This window comes from Chaetura pelagica, unplaced genomic scaffold, assembly GCF_000747805.2.
Source record: "Chaetura pelagica isolate M959 unplaced genomic scaffold, ChaPel_1.0 scaffold364, whole genome shotgun sequence".
Lineage (NCBI taxonomy): Eukaryota > Metazoa > Chordata > Aves > Apodiformes > Apodidae > Chaetura > Chaetura pelagica.
The window spans coordinates 3,993,416-4,013,692 of NW_009953089.1; the positions used below are offsets into that span (position 1 = coordinate 3,993,416).

At 36.5% G+C, this 20,277-nt stretch overlaps 1 protein-coding gene across 1 annotated transcript in view; it reads left to right on the top strand.

Annotated features, from left to right (window-relative positions):
• The window catches only part of LOC104388211 (plasma membrane calcium-transporting ATPase 2), a 174,065-nt gene that overhangs the window by 147,944 nt on the left and 5,844 nt on the right, over positions 1-20,277 (top strand). The window contains exons 18-21 of the mRNA XM_009997040.1: positions 1,043-1,256; positions 3,123-3,334; positions 4,453-4,560; positions 8,424-8,606. Coding sequence (XP_009995342.1) covers positions 1,043-1,256; positions 3,123-3,334; positions 4,453-4,560; positions 8,424-8,606 — 717 coding nt within the window. The remainder of the gene's footprint in view (positions 1-1,042; positions 1,257-3,122; positions 3,335-4,452; positions 4,561-8,423; positions 8,607-20,277) is intronic.

The window sequence follows — 20,277 nt, forward strand, 5'->3', positions numbered from 1 at the left end:
TGTTACAAAATTCCTCATACTGATACCTTATTTTTTTAGATCTGTTTTTCTAGTTAAAACCATCTATTTGAAACACAAAAAAAAGCCCCTTACAAATGCTGCCCATTTTCAATGCAGTCTAAAGGCACAGGAGGTTCTTAGGTACAATAAAAGAACCTACTTCATTTTTCCTGATAGGGCTCCTTGAAGCAATTGCATCTATCTATAACAGTCATCTGGAGCTCTCCTGAGATCTGTCTTAGTTTGCTTTATTTATTTATTTAGGTGTTCTTTTGGGTTTTGTTTGTTGGGTTTTTTTTAACATGATCTAAAGCCCTCTGTAATATGACCATAGACTATTGAATTTAGTGAGGAGAGAGCTCCTTCTAGTGGTTGGCGATCTACTTCAGAAAAGAAATGCCTCCTGACAACCAGGAATGTGGGGTTTTTTCTTTCCAGTTCTGTTCTTTCATATATTCTACCCTGTTACCAGTAAAATAATAAAATCTTTTATTTTGCACATTTGACGTAGTTTAATGAGATTTTTGTATCAGATATTTTCAGGTTTTATTTTAGTGAGATGTATTAAAGTAACTCAGTAATTGTTTCATATTTTTTTAGTAATTTCAAGCTATTTCTGAAAAAAAAAATAGTAAAATGAAATGCTACTTTTAAAATTGTTTTAATACAATTTTTCTTCTAGGAAAGAAACTCCTACTTGTATTACCTAGTTACCCAAATTCATCTGAAAATTTAAGCATGATGCATGAAATAAGAGGGTATAGTAAAACATAAATTGTTAATGTGATGCTTTATAAAAAAATAGGGTGTGATTGTAAATATTCCTGATTTAAATGACTGGAGAAAAAGACATTCTCTTTGCTCAGATGACTGTTTCCTGTGGTGTTCTGGTCATGGCAGATCAGACCCAAAGTTCCACATATTCCCACGTCCTGTCTCCACCACCACTTGCAGCCACGCAGGAAGAAATGAAATCACAGCAAATGACCTGACAGCAATTATCTTTCTAGAAAATATGTAACTTTCTAATTTCTCTCCACAGGACTCTCCTCTAAAAGCTGTACAGATGTTGTGGGTCAACCTCATTATGGACACCTTTGCCTCCCTTGCTTTGGCCACTGAGCCCCCAACAGAGGCTCTGCTGCTAAGGAAGCCATATGGCAGGAACAAGCCCCTCATCTCCCGTACCATGATGAAGAACATTCTGGGCCATGCTGTTTATCAGCTTACTCTTATCTTCACACTCCTTTTTGTTGGTAAGAAACTTGGTTAGGCTTCTTGCTTAGTATAGAAGCATCCAGGTCTTACGGCCTGACATGTCAAAATGCTTTAAATGTAACCAATTTGTTCGCATCTCTTGAGTCTGTCCTGGTTGAACAGCTAGCAGGACCCAGCTGTTAAATGGGGTCAGGAGGGGAAGCAGAACAGAGGCATTTAGTCACCTTTTTATATTGTTTGCAGTGCAAAGGGCCTCAGTGAGCTTTTTTTCTCTCCTAACAAAATGTAGGCTTGGAGTAGTGCTGATCTTATGCAGTATAGATAAGCAAGTAATCAGTATTAAGTGATACAAATAACACTCTGTTTTGACATTTAATATCTAGAATGTATATTAAAAGGGGGGAGAAATGTAATTTATTAGATTAGCGTATGTTTCTTCAGGCCTTGCTAGTAATGGATGCTTTTTATAGGTTGTATTTTGGAGAGGGGATGGGAAGGAGGAGGAATGTTTCTTGCTGCAGGCAACAGTAGAGGCTAATAATAGATTCTGTTGCTCTACAATGAGTGAACTTGCTCAAAGGACTGATAATGTTACCAATTGGGTATTGTGTTCTTGTCACTGTCACCACTGCAAAATTACATGTGTTATCTCCAGATTTTTTTCTTTATACACAGACTTCAATATAAGCTCTAGATGTAAATGTATGATTCTTAAAAAATTTTTGAGCTGTCTTGGGAAAATCGTGCTGCACCTTAACCAACAGCTTTGCCAGCTTGTTTGGAACTCTGAAAGGAGGTGATGGCCTGTTTACAGTGGAGCTATTTAACCAGAGTAGTTGCCAGGTTTTTAAAGAGAAATGGTCTGCAGTGTATTTTGAGAATGTCTGGCAAGTCTAAGGAAATTGTAATTTCAGATTGTCTGAAACGGGCGTTAGAATCATAGAATCCCAGAATGGTTCAGGTTGGAAGGGACCTTAAAGATCATCCAGTTCCAACCCCGCTGCATGGGCAGGGACACCACCCACCAGCCCAGGTAGCTCCAAGCCCCATCCAACCTGCCCTTCAACACTTCCAGGACATAAAATTTTCCCACTTTTTCTATGATGTGGCAACATACACCTTGTGTTTGAACATTCAGCAATGCCTTTGAGGTATCAGCACATCAGAAATCCAGAAGCCACTGTCTAGTTCTGTCAAGCTATAGTATAAAAAAAACAAACTGAACCTCAGCAACTAGACATAATAAACCTTAAGTTTATGTACTCTAATTTTTGGAACATGTTTGGAAATAAAAACTAGTTATTGGTTTAAGTACTGCCATTACACCACAGCAGCATGTTCTGCTTTGCTGGTTAAGAGGTGCAATGCAGTAACAGAGACTTAAGGACAGGTGCTCTCACTGAGGAAAGTATTATTCATATATTTGTGTTTGTGGTGGTTTGAATGAAAGCAAATAGACCTGATGTGTGTGTCTATCTGTAAAAGATAACATTATATCTCTTTGCTATCATTAGTATTTCCTTTATCATTTCTGTGTAGTAAGGGAAATGTTTTCCAATACAGTTTTGAAGGTTTCCATACAGTTAATGGCCTCAGGTGTTCAGTCCACAAGAAATAATTGAATTCTTATAATAACTACTACTTTGTTAGAGGAAAAGTACTACTGAAAACTATTTGTGTTGGTATACTGAGTTATTAGATCAAACTAATCTCTTGAGAAGCTTCTTGCTTAGGAAGTTTAGATGCCTTTTGCTCACTGGTGTTCTGTCTGTAGTGTAGTAAGTGCAGAGAGAAAGCTGGTAAAGGAAAGCACAGGAAGCAACTACCTAAAGTAAACAAGGGAAATAGATATCTGTTTGATGAATATATTCTAGTGGAAACTTTTATTTTTGTCTCATACTTAGGTGAGAAAATGTTTAAGATTGACAGTGGGAGGAATGCTCCACTTCACTCTCCTCCTTCAGAGCATTACACCATTATCTTCAACACCTTTGTCATGATGCAGCTTTTCAATGAAATCAACGCACGGAAAATCCATGGTGAAAGAAATGTCTTTGATGGCATCTTCAGAAATCCAATTTTTTGCACTATTGTACTGGGTACCTTTGCTATTCAGGTAATGATTTAGGCAAGAATTAGTAACCCCATGATCAGAAATTGACCTTGAGTTTTTTTCTGTGTAGTATTTTTTAAAAAATCTAAATCTGTAGGAAGCACACTGAATAGGAAAGCAGCTGGGTTCACATGTTTTCTCTATCAGTACAATGTCAGTAATGGAAAATTATTTTACTTAATTTTAGTGTTATTTTGGATCTTAAAGTGGACAAATTACTTGAAACGTCTGTTTTGCAGCCTTTGACAGTTTAAGTCTCTAGCTTGTGGTTTCAGGTCCCTGGTTTTGCAACAGCACTGCTAACTAAAAAATATCAATAATATCTGATTTTCAATTAGCAAAACTTTCTCAATCTAACCAGGCTTAGGAACTCACGTTCTCTGTGTTTTGGTTATCCTGCTGCAAGGTGGGTGGTTTTCCTACCTGCTCTCTCCAACAGAACTAGATTTTGCTATACTATCAGTCTATCCATGGTAACGTGTCTGTAAGTGTACAATAAAATGTTAATGAGAGGGGGAAAAGTCTTCCATGCAGTCAAGACTCTAAAATTACATCAGGTTCAACATATATCTAGCCAAAAATACTTAGAATCTGGAAGAATAGATGGAACAGTCCTGTTTTCTTTCTTCCTGAGCACTCACCTATGACTGTTGTCAGAAGCCTCTATCGAAACTAGTGTGTTTTTTTCTGGCCTTTACTTCAGGGTGCATAAGTTTGTGTGGTTTGATTTTTAGTGACTGAGATTCTGCAGCTTTTGCTGGATGGTTCAAAAAATGTACTTCTGGAAGCATAACTTAGTGCCTCCTAACCAGGTCAAATGACATATATGGAATATAAGACAGTGTTTTGATTTTGGATGATCTTTAGATTCAGTCCACTAAGTATTAGATTGTTAATAATACATTTGACTAGTCTGCAGGTAAAATATGTTGGAATCAAACTGGCAGAGCTGTAATATATAAAAAGACAAAGTAGAATTTCAAGTAAAAGATGAAAAAGTTATTTTGTTGGGTTTTTGTTTGTGGGTTTTTTTGGGGGGTGGGGCTTTTTAGGGGTAGTCTTTTGCTTTCTTTTTAACCCAAAAAATGTTTACTTCCTTTCTTCTCTGCTTTTCTTTGTAGATAGTAATTGTCCAGTTTGGAGGAAAACCATTTAGCTGTTCCCCCCTGCAGCTTGACCAGTGGATGTGGTGTGTATTTATCGGATTAGGAGAACTTGTGTGGGGTCAGGTAAGCGTTCAGGAACATGCAGATTTCCTTCTTTTGTTTTTATAAACCAATCAAAATCTGATATTGTTCATAATTCTACTATACTGTTGTTTCCTTGATCTCTCTCAGTTTCATATTTAGCACACACTAAAATACAGGGTGCTCTCTAAATACTTCAAGAATAGATGCAGTAGTAAGGATAATTTATCCCGCTGTTCCATTTGATTTTTTGTTAATGTTCATATCTTTTCTTTCCCTAAGCAGGGCGTGCTATCTCCAAGGTCTTCTTCAGTTAGGCTTTTTCATGAAAGACACTTGATTCATAACTGAGTCCTCTAGTCACAAAAAAAAAGTATAATAAGGGCTACTCCACCTTCCCAGCAGGGAAGGTACCCAGTGCAGCAGCTGTGTTCAGCCTGGGCAAATTTCAGAAAATGAAAAGAAGTTCCAGGTTTATGGCAACCCTCTGGTTTCCCTCCTGAAACTGCCAGTTTATCAATTCACAGCAGCCTTGTTACTGGCACAGGGCTAAGTCCACTGCACTTCATAGATACCCACAGTGATCCTTCCATCCTGTTTCTGTGTGCCAAGGATGGAAGAGGGGATGGAAGAAAAGGGATTTTTTCCTATAATAGTTGCAGAAAAGGGCAGCTAAATTAATGTGTCATTTTTAAATTCTGCTGCAACCTGTATCATCATTAGCTAATACCAAATTATATCTGTAAATGTAAGAGCAAGTGTTCAACAAGATACTTAAATAAGTGATTATCTGTCTGGAAGTAGTAATACTGATACAAGCAGTATTGTTAAAATGCTACATGATTCTTTATGTAGAAAAACATTTTTCAAAGTTAATATTAATGCTATTTTTTCATCTCTGAATGCATTGTTAATGTCCTTAAGTTGATGCCACCTGACACAGTTTAAAAAAAAAAAGTGGAAGATGTGGTTAATGTTTTGCCTCTTGACGTGCAGACACGTGTAGATCAACTAGTTTGCTACTATGAAGACACAGGCAAGAAATTGCCAGTTGCAATTAAATACTGAAATGGTTCTGATGGGATCATAAAGAAGGATGCTAGCTGTCCAAAATTATTATTTGTATCTTATAGAAACAAATAATTTTCTGGACAGTTGGGCCTCAGATATTTATTTTTTTTAAGAAATAAGCTCAGAGTCACGACAGCTTTTAATGCACATGTTGCTGAAGACCACTACTAGGTTGTTATCATGTAATTATTACCTGAAGATGGGATTTGATTAATGACCTTGCAGAGGGAAAACCTAGAATCAGTTTGATAATTCTTAGAAAGAAAAGATTTATTTTCAACTGATTGGAAAACACCAACTTTGGGAGTGGGGAAGAAAAGCAGAGCAAGGGAGAAAAATCCTAGCAGTTTTATTAGATAATTCAGCTGTGAAGAATTTCCCACAGCCTTTGATAACTGTACTATTTGGCTTCTAAATTTTGTTCTGCATGTTTATTACATAACCATTGAAGGCTAAGAATGATATCAGCATCTGTTCTCAGTTTAAAGATAGGCATAGTTGTCCAAGCCTTATCATGAGAGCCTGGCCATTGAATTAAAACTGAGATTGGAATACCTCAACAATTTTATTGCTGAAAAAGTGTAATTTTGCATAAAGTAAATACAGAGGGGAAAAAAATATATATGTTTGTGATCAGTATTTTGTGACCCGAAAAGAAAAACACAAGCTAAAAAAAATGCATTCTTTAGATTATTTACAATATGTGGCAAGTCCTCTCTTCATGGAGCTGTACATAAGCACAGATTCTTTGCCTTTAGGAGAGGTGCTTCTCTTCCTTAGCCTTTCCTCTCCTGCTACGTCTAACTCTAGTTCAGCAGAAAACAATTTGTTATTCCTTTGTTTTATCACAGTCTCCTGAACCTGCTGTTCTTGTGAACCACTAAAACCAATCAAGATTTCCAAGTTTAGATGTTTAACTTGGTACTTCAGGTGATTTAAGGTGCGATTTCTAGGAAGCCAACCTCAGATGCTTTGAGGAACAGTTTTCTAAAATGTGGCCCTTATCCCTTCCTACAACCAAGTCTTTCTAAAATATTTTGTGATACATTCCCAGAATTATTGATCGCTTTTGAAAACCGCAATCATTTTCCTGGGAATAGGATTTAGTTCCTTAAGCTACACTCAGTCTGTTGAGTCTGCCATTACCTGAACTGGGCAGGTGTCTGCAGATATGGAAAACAAAATGACCAAACAAAAAGACATGTGAACACCCTAAGAAAAGAACAAAAGCACAATCTATCAGCCTGGCTGAGAGAGGTCATGAAGGAGAGGTATGTTCCATCACACAGAATCACTACCCAATACAGTTGTTTCTATGTGTACTGTCTTCCAAGTACTTCATCACCATCAGTTTCCTCAGATACCAAACAATCTCAAGTAGCTTCTTTCTGTAGAGTGCTGGCATTAGAGTGTTTTGAAAGCTGGGAAGCTGAAGGAGTTTCAGTAAGTATTTAAATGACTAGCACTTACCTTCTCTTTTTTCTTCTGTTCTGTCTTTACTTGTGTCACACCGGTCCATTAATTTTCCAAGTTTCTATCTTGTTTTTCAAACCCCAAAATGCATTTTAAAAAGGTTCTCTAGTAGTGTAGGAACTGGATTGTTGCTGGGGTTTTTTTGTTTCTTTGTCTGTAATAAAAGCAGAGGTGTGGATCATGAAGTTCAAAACCCTTAGCAAGCTTGTTCATTTTAATCCAGAAAATATTTGGGGCTTTTTCATGTGTCTTCACTATATTCATCCCAGTGTTCCAAAACTGTAAGATACATCCTCACCAGCTTCCTGCGACAGCTTGATTCAAGCTCCATCTTTCACATATTTGGCCTTGAAAAGGGTGATTGCTCACTGCTGAAATAAAAGATAAAAAAGAAAATTGCAGCACTATTTTTCTAAATATTTACTACTGGCTAATAGTTAACTTTGTAGGAGATTATTTTTTTTTAAGCACTCAATATGTTTTAGGCAGTGTCTTGTTTAAATAGCCATCTGCTCATTTTTTAATTCAAGCTGACAAAAGAAATCAAAGAGAAAATGACGTCCCAAGAGGGTAACACTGGCATGTATTTAAAATTATACTGTTGTAACATAGTCTAACTACAGTATTTGCAAATGTTTATTATTATTAGCCATCTTCTGTGTTAATTATTTCCAAGGACCATTTGGTGGACAAACAGAATAAGAAGAGGGGCCGAGTTAAGCAGAATTTATTAGTAATAAGGAGACAGAGTAGGAGGGAGCCCTGTAAAAAGTCTGACAGGGAGCCAGTCAAACCCACACCTTTCAGAAACCTAATTTTTGATAAAAGCTGAGAAAAGCTTTTCAAATTGCTGAAACAAAGGGAAGCTGAATACACAGAGCTGTGAAGTGTGAGAAGATTTATAAGCGTGAGATGCAGCTAATTTTCAGCTCACATTAACATACATTAGATAATCATCAGTCATTAGAATATCATCATTAGCAATGCCCAAACTCTTAATTGCAGAAGTATCAGTCTTCCTAAGTTTTCTTTAAATAATTGCATTCAAATACTCACGTCCTCTTTGAGTTTTTTTGAGAAATGCCAACATTTTTCCCAGCCTTAAACTTGCTCCACAGCCCAGTATTGCCAGTGTGGTTTAACAATGTGAGTAGTGCTGATTGTTTACACAGTAAACTAAGTATTTATGGACTGAACTGGAGTTGTATAAGTGTAAAGTACTACTATGAGTAGGCTAATCTTAGATTTCCTGAAAGATTATAGATCTCATGAAAATATCAGTGTTCTTTTGTAATTAGCAGATTATTATACTATTGTTACTGAATGAGGCTTATGTTTTCAGTACTTTTTTATAATTTTAGGTCATTGCAACCATCCCAACAAGTAGGCTAAAGTTTTTAAAGGAGGCAGGGAGGCTCACTGAGAAAGAGGAGGCCCCTGAGGAAGAACTCAATGAAGATGTGGAAGAAATTGATCATGCAGAGAGAGAACTTCGACGTGGACAAATTCTCTGGTTCAGAGGGCTCAACAGAATCCAGACCCAGGTATGCTAAAAGTAAATGCCCACATGGTATGGAAAAAAAGTTTAATCTTTGAGCAAGCCAAGATAAGGTTATAAGGGGAAAGCTGCAGAGTGTTTCTGTGTGTGAACGATGGTCCTTACTTTCAAAGAAGGACCCCATGACAAAGTAAAAGAGGTGAACTGAACAAAGGGGGGGGGGGTGTGTATAGCAGAAGAGATAAAGTCAAAAGATTATAAAATGATAAGATGCAAAAACAGGACTAGTTTTTGGACACTACTGTGAATGAACATTCTTTTCTACTTCAGTGATGACAGCTCATAAAATAGTGCTACATGGAAGGGGCTGGCTGGGACAAGGGCTAGCAAAAGTGTTACAAAGGCTTTCTAAAACATATGGGTTTATTTTGGAAGTAAAAAAAAAAAATAATTGCTGCCACTTCTGCAATAACAGAATAATTTAAATTATTGAGTCTAAAGTGTAAAGTTCCATTTGATTAAAAAAATAATCTGCTCTGTTCTGTCACTGCCTTTTTATATATATAATTGTTAAAAGGAATTTACTTTCTTTCCTGTTAGGAAATGAAAAATGTGGTTCTGGATTTATTTTTAGTAGTAAGGACCTAAGCATCCATTAACAATTGAAACGCATGTGTTGGCTACTATGGATGATTTCTTATAAATATCTATCCTATTATTGAAAAAAAACACCCAACTTTTGTGAAATACAAAAATGCATCGCAGTTTTTAATATACTAAATATTTGCAATGAATCATGGTGCTAAATATAGTACAGGTTAGGATGTCTAGTAAAATTTGTCCTATAGTGCTAAAAGAATGATGTGAATTATGTTGCCTTTTCCATTGCAGTGAAGTAGCATGTTTTATAGCATTCTAGTGCTCTCTACTTGATCTTTCTAAGATCAAGGATCTATGCCAGCTTGCAGAAGAGAGCAGCTCTGGCACAGATATGCACCTGCCAAAATCAGATGTGTGTTACATGATGCTTACAAGTGGAAGAGATGAATAAATAAGAAAAATATTTTTTTTAAGAATCTTTTAAAGAAAATTTTGTCTTAGAAGATTTTGATTCTTGTCTTCATACAAAACAAGCAGTTCTTTCTCCCTTTTCCCATCCTCAAATTGATTCACTTCTGGAGAAAGAGGTGAAACTAGGACAGTTTCAGGTCTCTTTAGTGCATCTGCAGAGCAAAAAAGAGAGTGGAAACTGCTGTTAGAGAGATTAAGGGTCTGGATTAAGGTTCCATGGTAAGTAATTAAATACGGATCTTCAGCTTTGGGGTTGTGTGTCATGACTTTGTTGAGTCAGGAGCACTCGTCATTAGAGAAAATTCAAATATTCACACTATAGAGGTGACAAACAAGTTCCCAGGTAATGGTGAGCTATATGGAAAGATGACCTCTAAAAGTGCATTCTTTTCTTCCTGGTGGCTATAGGAGGAGTGTTGTCTGTGGGCATTTCTGTCAGGATGTCTTTCTGGTTGTGGTGAGTGTAAACGACAAGCCCAAAAAAGCAAATTACATCCTTTCAGTTCTTCTAGTCTGAGAGATAGCTTGTAGTTCTGCATATCTTTGTCCACTTAATTCACAGATAAATTACTATTCTTATATACTCTTTAAAACGAAATGAACATTAATTATATTTTTCTGCTAACATCCATGTTCTTAGTTTCCTATCTGCTCTTAGCTGTAGAAATATCTTCAGTAGGATGTATTGTTTCCTGCCAAGAAGCCTATGTGATTTTTTTTCTTAATGTGTTTATTCGGTTACTTAGATTTTTACATCCATTTAATGTCTGTGGAATGATAATGAAAAGAAGGAAATGGGCCAACAGATTCAGAGAGTTCCAGGGTGTCCACTGGAGAGTGATGAATCTATATGCAGGTCAAATTAGATCCATCGTTGGATGGACCTTCAGTTGAGTGCACTTTGATGCGCTGTGTGTTGTGGCCCACCCAAAGGAGTTTATACACTTGTACTACATTTCTCAGGAAGCCAGCTGAAGAAGAGTTGATGGAAGAAGATGAGGATGTATGTAGCATCCTTTTGGAGCTGGAGGATTTGCAAGAATCCTCTGATGTCTAATGCACTTCTGGAGATGTGGAAGAAGGCGGCAGAGCATCCCCTTGCTTTCTATGTATGAGGCTGACAGTAAGATTAGGAATAAACTCTAGAGTCTTTCACTACTAGATTGGTCATTCAAATCCCAGCAAGACCAGTTTCCACCATCCATGCTTGTGCTGTATATTAGATTATTTTTGCTTGTTATCTATCCAGTCGTTACTGGACAGGTAGCCATAGCACTCAACCCGAGCCTTCACTTCTGAAACAGTTACAAAGGATCTGCTACCATAGTGGGGTCTCCTTTAAAAGTGACAGATGTCCAATGAAAACTCATCCAGCCTGACAAAAACTTTAGTAAAGACATTTTTATCTTTTTTGCACCCTCTCTCAAAACAGAAGGTTCAAACCTAGACACCAGAGAAAGGATTTCTGCTGTTCCTTCTTCACATTGAAGTGTCAGACTTATGTCACTTGTCTGTGAAGACATGCATGAATTTACTTTAAATAAAGGTGTGTTTCTGCTGTTCATTCTTCACATTGAAGTGTCAGACTTATTTCTGTGAGGACATGCATGAATTTACTTTAAATAAAGGTGTATGAAAAATGCACATAGGTCAAGGAGACTATCAGCTTCAGGATTTCTTTTTTGTCTGCTTTTGTTCATTTAAGATAATCTATTGTCTTACAGTTACACTGTAGGGCTTCTCTGAATGGGTGCATGTTCTTCTCTGAATGCAAGATGGGTGCATGTTCTTCTGACTCTCTCAGGAAACCACTGACATTTCACCAGTGTCTCATCCTAGTTATGCAAGTTCCAGAAGGATACAAAGGTGGTCTCCAGTTGTATAAAAGACAGGACTTCACAACCTCTGGTGGTTTGCAGCATTTTTTTTCCAAGTCTTCATTGCAGTTCTCAAAAATTCTTCATTCTGAAGGAATAAAAGTGTTGAGACAAGACTGATCATACCATCTTTTCAGAAGAAATAGCCTTTGGGGAGTTCAGCAAGTTCACCTTTAGGCAAAACTACATTGCATTTTTATGATTGTATACAGAAATGTTTCTTTAGTTACCTCACATTTGAGTATGGAAAAATGATGAAGTGTGGAGGATAGAAAACTTTAAGCTATACGTTATATTTTAACAACCTTGGGCCTGATTCTTTTCTCCTGTGCTTCATTCATCCTGTAATTCAGTTTGTTTTATCTGCGTAAGTAAATAACTGTCTAGAAATGTTCTGAAAGGAAAAGCAGAAACTGAAAGATATGTAAATGCCATGTTAAACTACTACTGAAAAAAGATTGTTCCTCTTCAGCTACTAAAAAAACACATAGAGGTGCTGCACTGCATTGTATTCCCATTTCTTTCTGCATTAAAACTTTCCTCTTGAACTGCAAAACCTGTAGCAGTGAAAATCTGTCCTGGCAGGTGGTTCTGAAGTTAGATAAGAGGTAGCACTTCATTCTGTGGCTTTTCATCTGGCTTTAATAACAAAAAACATTGCAGTAGGCCAGTGTAAGAGGAATGGAAATTGTTTTATTCCATGCAGAAAAGTTACTTTAAAAAGTAAATAATTATGAGATGAGCTGAATGATACCTGGGTCCTATTAACATTAATGAGAACAGAAATGCTTGCTGAAAATCTGTTTTCTGATAAACAGCAGAAAAGTATTTGTTCTGCCAGGACTATTCTGCTAGTAAATGAACTTTTGGGGTTTTTTCACTGCTGATTACTGGCATTTTTATTAGCTGTGCATACCTCAAAAACATACATCTTCTGGAGTATAGAACATACAGAAAAATGAGAGAAGTGAAAATTCCAACCTTACAAATCAGCTTCATACCCAGGACATTACTTTTTTTTCTCTACCTGAAGGCCTAGAATCAAAACTTATATTTTGTTGGAAATTTTTCAGCCATTTCATGATCTATGATTTATCATTTACCTTCTCCTTTTTTATCAACTTGACTAGTTCGAAATAATTGCATTCTTTTGTAATTAAAAATTTACAATATTCATTTATTTATTTAGATTAACTCTTTGTTCTTTGTTATTTTCTGGTTTTGAGAAAGAAACCTTTGGGCCAATTTCCTCTCTTCTTTCTTGGCTTCAGGCAGAACACAGCCCTCTTAAATTCAGCTTTGAAGACTCTGAAAATGTTGTTATCCTCCCTTAAGAATAATATCCAGGAAGGTCTGTAGTTCCTTTCTTCAGGACAACGACTAAATTGCACCCCTGTAATTCATGTTCTCTGGAGAAATTATGACATACAGATCTTCCCTTCCCTTTTCACTCTTAGACTGAAGTCTTCCCTTTCAGTTTATTAGAAAGACATTTGTACATCTAGAAATGCCCTTTACCAGCTCTGCCTTTCACAGTCATTTGCACTTCATGCTCTCAGTAAGAGTCCTTAAAAAAGAAATCCTTTTTGAATGGTCTCTTTTGAAGAGTGCTCTGTCACCTGTCTTAGATCATGAAAACCCAAGATCTGTATTTAATTCTACTTTTATACAGTGAACATTTCAGGTGAGTAGTTAATCTGCCTTCATATGTAACCAGTGGTTTGAGCCATATGTTTTTTTCTACATGCCAATGTGAACCTTAGCTAATGATTCACTTGCACCCCTATTCCATATGCTAACTCATCTCATACTGTATTTTTTTTACTGTGGTATTTGTATTGGGCATTTAATTTAAAAATAAGTCTGCTGCAGAAAACACTGAGAGCAAAGCTGCAAAATGTGATGACTGCTTAATATTATACATCTTAGTGTGCACATTTAAATGGATGTTGTAAATAGGACTCTCATTGGTCAACAGTGGGGCAGTGAACAAATCAGCTGTCTAATTTTTGTATAGTAAAAGTTCAGTGTGACCATTTTACAGCAGTAACTTTTGATCCCTTCTACAAGCAGGAAAATAAACTATGATGTCCAAAGATAAGATTATTGGAGGGGATACATCCATTCCAGTAAAGATTAAGCCATATGGATCTGTTGATTCCTAAGACTGACCACAGCAGAAAACATTAGCCAATTCCTTTTAATGCTTTCAATGTGGAAAATTTAGTAGGAGAGCTTGCACCAAGATTTTTTAATGCTGATCAATAGACCACTTTACCTTCTCCCAACTACTGTCTAAGCTGTTTATCTTCAGAAATCTGGGCTTCAAAGTGAAAGTCTGGAAACAGTGAATAATTTTAAAGAAGTAGTTGGTTAACTTCTAACTGATACTCCTACTGCTGCTTTGTCACGCTGTTGTTGCACTAATGTAATGAAGACAACATTTTAGAGTATAGGGATTTGGAGCATATATTTACTCTTGGATATTATCTACTGCCAATCCCTGGCTTTACATTTGTACACAGAGACTGTTCATTGGGTCATACTGCTGGCAAAGAATGCCTGAGTATTCTCAGCTCTTTTTAACACATTTGTGGTGATGAGTAAAGCACTCAGGAAGGTATTAAGGACAAAGATATCAAGCAGTGCATACTACAGACATTATGAAAATAACAAATAGAAAGTTGTCATGTTCTTTGCTGCAATAGTCAGTCCAATTCCACATAATTTTCCGTATTATTTTAGTGCTCTGTAAGAAGATAAAATACTAATATTTTTAAATCTATAGTTCTAAAATGTCAGCATTAATTATCACTATGTTTAATTTATATATAGAAAAAGTCAGATAAAATACTGGAACACTTTCTATCTTATCAAGCTAGTACACTGACAACCTGGTTTTATAGGCAAAATGCAGTTGTAGTTTGAGTATTTTAAAGTTTTTTTTCTCTTTGGTTTTGTGTTGTCCCTGTCCCCCCTCAGTTCCAATTAAGTGGCTGAATTTTCCTCCCTCTGGAAGAACATCTAGAGAGCAATAGCAAAGTAATTTTATTCTCAGTAGGAAAAATGTGGACATTAGCTGTATCAAGAGTTCCAGGTTTATTTACTTTATTTACATATAAATAAAATGTTTTAAATTTCGAAGACTGCTATTTAAAATCTGGTAGTTGTTTTAAACTAATGCAGCTCCGCTGCCTCCTATGGAGCCGTTTCATTGTATCCAGGCAAAATGCTGGATCATTTTGTATCTAAAAAACATGAAAAGGAACACTTAGAAGTATTTATTTCACTTGAAGTAAAACTGTGTGCACGGTTGATTTGCTGTTTGACGTTATGATTCCTGTCAGTTATGCAACTGTATCCATACTTTAAGCAACTTGTCTCATTCTTTCCTCCATTACAGATCGAAGTAGTCAATACTTTCAAGAGTGGCACTTCCTTTCAGGGGGCTCTAAGGAGACAGTCCTCCGTCACAAGCCAGACCCAGGATGTAACCAATATTTCTAGCCCTAGTCACGTATCGTTATCCAATGCTCTTTCCTCTCCTACCAGCACATCTGCTGCTGCAGCTGGGCGTGAGTGTGTATTCTTAATGCATCAGACCTACAGAGATGCCAACTTATGTAGCAGTCATTTCAGACTAAGCTACTTTGCCCTTTCCCATTTGGTCCTGTTATGTTCAGGAGCGTACCCAGAAACACCTAACATGATTACTTTGTGTACAGTAGATATTCTCCAGGATTCATTACAAGTTTTGTTAACTTGCTGTTAGGACAGGGATTTCTAGCCATTTTTTATCCAGTGTACAGAGATTCTACTTTTATTTGAGACTTCTGTGTCATGTTTTCTCAGTCTCAGTGGACATATTTTCTACTGCTTATAAAACAAGTTCTTTAAATTATGTAGAAATACATTAAACAAGACAGCTTGTCAGATAAAAGATCATTCCATCTGGAAGACTGTGTGCAATATAGGTCACTCGTGTCCAAGAAGGATGTACTGTAATTAGCAGAGGTACAGGTAGGACCAAGGAAATAGAGAATGTTTTCTGATGGAAGTCCAAGGGATAAAGGTTTACATGAATGGGGTAAGAAGATACTTGTTATCTCTAAATTCACAGGGATCTAAGTGTTAAGGAAGGAAAGAGAGCCAGGCAAGTTAAAGGACAGTGTTGAAATAACAATATAAACATGGTCACAAATTTCTTTGTTAGAAGCAGCATGTTTCTAAACACTGAAATCCTGACACAGCTTTCTTTTAGATACACATTACCTCTAAATTCACAGGGATGTAAGTGTTAAGGAAGGAAATAGAGAGCCAGGCAAATTAAAGGACAATGTTGAAATAACAATATAAATGTGGTCACAAATTTCTTTGTTAGGAGCAGCATGTTTCTAAACAATGAAATCCTGACACAGCTTTCTTTTAGATACAAACCAAGCATCGAGTGAAGAGGTAGTGAACAAAACCTTTGAAGCAGCTCATAAGAAAGGGCTGCTTCACTAACTGTAAAATTAGGGTTGCTCAGGAAGACTCTCACAGATCTAACTTTGGGTTTATGTTTTTATTTACGCAGGACTGTAAATAGCTATTTTATTTTACAGCATAGCCAGCACTGAAAGGATATTTAAATGTAGAGAACTCCGTTTATAAGCTTGTCACTTACTTTAAAATTAATGCAGTATATTCCTTAAGCAAGTTTTAGTAAAAGTTGGCCAAACAGACAAAAGAAGCCAGCCTTGTCTGTCTGGCCAACAGAAGAAGGGAAGGAAGGCAGGGAACAGGCAGACAACGGAAGGAAGTAACGTTCCAGAACTCATGCAGAAAAACACGGGGAGCTTGACCCTTCCATTCAGCTGGAGTGCAAACCTCCTCAATATTTGAACATCAAGGATTTAGACATGCATGTAGGAGTTTTATTGGAATTAAAGGTCAAAGGAGAAACTTTGCTTTTGCTAGGAACCCAAAGAGACATTAAGGTTCCAGCTCTGGCAGTTGCTCCTTAGGCTTTTACTCCAGGTGCACCAGCGGTTCCAGGGCAGCAGCACGATGGGGAGAAGCAAAGTCACAGAGCTGGCGGCCACTGCTGTGCCACAGTAACCTGCTTCTGAGAACACAGAGCCCATGGGCCCTCATTTCCACACTAAGCAGGACACAAGATGCCTCACACTAACCAGCCTTTCATTCAGGGAACTATTCCCCATAATAGCATTTCTACATTGGAGCAGAAAACAGAGAGCAGCTCATTCTGCTGTGCTGAATGTTTCAGTAACATCCTGCAGCCAGCAGTCTGAAAGGATAGCTCTAATAAAACTAAAATAGACAATTTATCTTCCCTCTCTTCTCTCCATTGCAACAAAACAACTAAGAATAGAACAGTCTTGCCTCTTGACAAAGGTCTTACGATGTTATGGGTTGCAGTTAATTAGCAGGAGAAAGCCTAATGCTACAGTCTTGTTTTATTTGGAAAAACAAAACAGGTCTACAAAGCTCATCAGTTATAGCCACACTCAGTAAAATAAAAAAACCTAAGCCTGATTTTTCCCAGAGGACAATTAGAGATTGTACTTTTCAAAATGGTTATTCTGGGCTGCTAGTATTTTATTACCACAATCTAATGCTTGTGTAGAACCAAACCACTGTGTGATTCAACTTATAACCCTTAGGTAAAATTTGGATTTATTAATACAATGACATAAACCTAATGAATGAAAGTGGAAAAGAAAAAAAAGTGTTTATTTTTAAAATGGGTGTTTACAGTTGGTTGTTCATCTTGGAGAACCTGGAAAACCTTTCCTAATCCAAATTTCATAGAAAGGGAGTATGTTCTGGTGAATTGGCTTTTCTGAGAAAATTTCCACTGCAAAACACGCACCTAGGTCTATTTTTCAGCTCCTTGCTTAAAATGTATGTAGTGGGACAGAACTGACTTCTTTCCTCTTAGCTGCTCAGAATGAATTCAATCCTAAATCATTATGACCCTATTATGGAGTGCAGGGGAACAATGGGTTATTGTACCTTGGATTTTGAAGCCTTTCCCTCTCTTTGGGAACCATAAAAATGAGCATACGTAGATATATTATGGGGAGAATCAAGGAAAAACCTTGTGGGTATAGCAAAGACAAAAGGTCTAATACTGAAAGGGCCCAATATGAGATACTGTCAGGAAGATTTGTTTTCAGAAAAGTGGTGCTCAGCATGGTGCAACAATCAGAATATTATAGGTGTCAGAGGTTCTGATACCAGTACTTAATAAGAAACCCAAGAATCACATCATAGTCTAGCAATAAGGATATGTAAGTGTAGTTTCACAGATCATTTATGCAGTTCTTTACTAACCATAGGTCACTGGGACACCTCACCAGTCTGAGATTTGTTCTGTAGATAATATTTTTTAATTCTAAAAAAGTCTTTCTAGTATTTTGAGGCAGATTTATGTTTGATTCAAAGGTTATTGCATTCTTGAAAAGAAATCTGTCTGTCGATACAGCCACATCTACAGTACTTTGTGAAAGAGATTAGCCCGTTATTACCTGAAATGTTGAGCTATTTATAAATATGGCACATTCAAGTCTTTCATACAGTTGTTGAATACCTTAATTAAATGCAATTTATACAAAGGAATATTTACTGCAGTACTAAAGTTTCCCTAGTTATGCTGATACCTTTTAGCTGTCATGGTGTTTTTGCCAGTAACAAACTACAGATTTCTGGACATCAGCATTAATTGGTAGCAGTGAGGTCCATCTTACGAGTCTTTTATCTTCTAAAAAACATTGCAGCTTTAAATAAACATAGTGAAATTTTCTGCAAACTGGAACCTGGAATTTTATATAGAAAATGTATTTAAAGGCGAACTAAATACACACACATAGTCAACATGCACAAATTTAAGCTGCAGAAAATGGAAACATAAGACTCTGGATGCAGTGTGGTCTCAGCCCAGTTCTCAGGTTTCACTGTGTCCTGGACATAAACACACACATAATCTTCTATCACTTGAAAGCTGTTACACCATGGAGTTAAAAGTGATTTTAGATCCCAGGCCATGCCATACCAGCTTTGGTAGAGATGTATTTTATATGCTTTTTTTTTCTACTTTTTCTTCTGGGAAAACAAAATCAGACCTGGGGGGAAAATGGAGCATCTTTTTTACTTTTGGAGCTCAGAATTAGTAACACAAAACTTTCAACTTGTGCTTCACATTAACTTTATATTTAAAACCTTTTCTACTACACTGCTTAGTTAGGTAGAGGATGAGTAGATCTCACTGTACACAAAGTAAACAAGTTATTCTTAATCCTAATCTGTGTATATCTGGTTCTCAGATGTTGTTTAAAATATCAGTAGGTTACCCGTTCAAAAGAACATTAATATCCCTTTGTACTTGCTCTTCCTCCCACCTCTCATTCTCATATATAGCCAATACTGCTCTTAAGTAGAAGCAGCCAGAAACTGTAGGTCCCTTACAACAAAACCTCCTTTCTTCCATAAGTTTATAATTAAAACATTTTGTTAGGTGTAGGAAATACTGGGGGAACAACAAACAAATAAACCCCACCAAAAAGCAATCTCCCCAATCACGAATCTGCTGTAGTTTCTGAATTTGCAAGTTCCTCTTCCTTTGTTCTCTTGAGATCTGTCATTTTTGTCTGAGATTTTTAGAAGTAAATATTTCATGGAATCACAACTTTTTATTATAATAAAGCTGGTAACAATGGCCTCAAACAAGCCACTAGTAAGGATGACACAGGAAAAAATACACAGTGATTACTCCAAATTTTATAGCAGCCAATTAAAATCTTAGCAAACAGTCACAAAATATTATCAGAATAGTTTGTCCATCATACAGATCTCGAAAGTATGTTTGAGGGGTTTTTGTTTGTTTGCTTGATTTTTTTATAAAAAAGTGTTTTCAAGCCAAAGAAGAGCATAGCATCATTAATGCTGTATTTTTGCTCTAGTTTTTGGAGTGGGCTACAGTCATCGAAAGTGGGGATAATCTGAATGGAAATACAACTTTTCCCATTCTCCCCCCAAGTAAAAAATAGTTGAAATTTATCCGACTTGCCAAGAAACCATCATTTATAGGCTTTTAACATGCAAGATTTGCCTTGGAGTGGCACAAGAGCATAAGCATCTGCAAATTGTGTCCAAACAAGCTTAATTCTAGGGCATATTACAGTCCGATTGCTAATAGATAATTTTAAAGACCTTACTTTAGCTATTTCTAATCTGCTCTGTATGAAAATCAGATTCTCTTATATCAAGAAAAAGTATTTACTGTTCCAGCAGCTTTTGCTTTTCAATTCTTTACATAACTAGTTTCCTATAAATATAATAATAATACAGCTGGACAGAATTTGCAACTTAAAAATTAAGATAAAATCTTAAGTTTGGATCAGACTTTCTCATTAAGAAAAATGGGAACAAATTTCTTTTTTAAAAGAAATCTTCTAGTTTAATCAATTAAAGCAAATATTACTGTCCAATATTGATCTATATTCAAATCACAGACCAAGTCAAGTGGGCAACCAGCCTTAGTGAAAATGTCATTTGCTATCTGTGAAAAAATGGTATAACTATCACTTGAGGAAATGGAACAAGCAGAACTTAAGTCCACATCTAAAATTATGTTTATAAAAGCCACACAATTTGGGAACATCATTCAAGTAGAGGCAGAGATCTACTAAAACTTGGAATTTCCTGGTGGTTATAACCAAGATTCCATAGTCTTGCTGGGATATGCAAGATCAAAATCAATTTCTA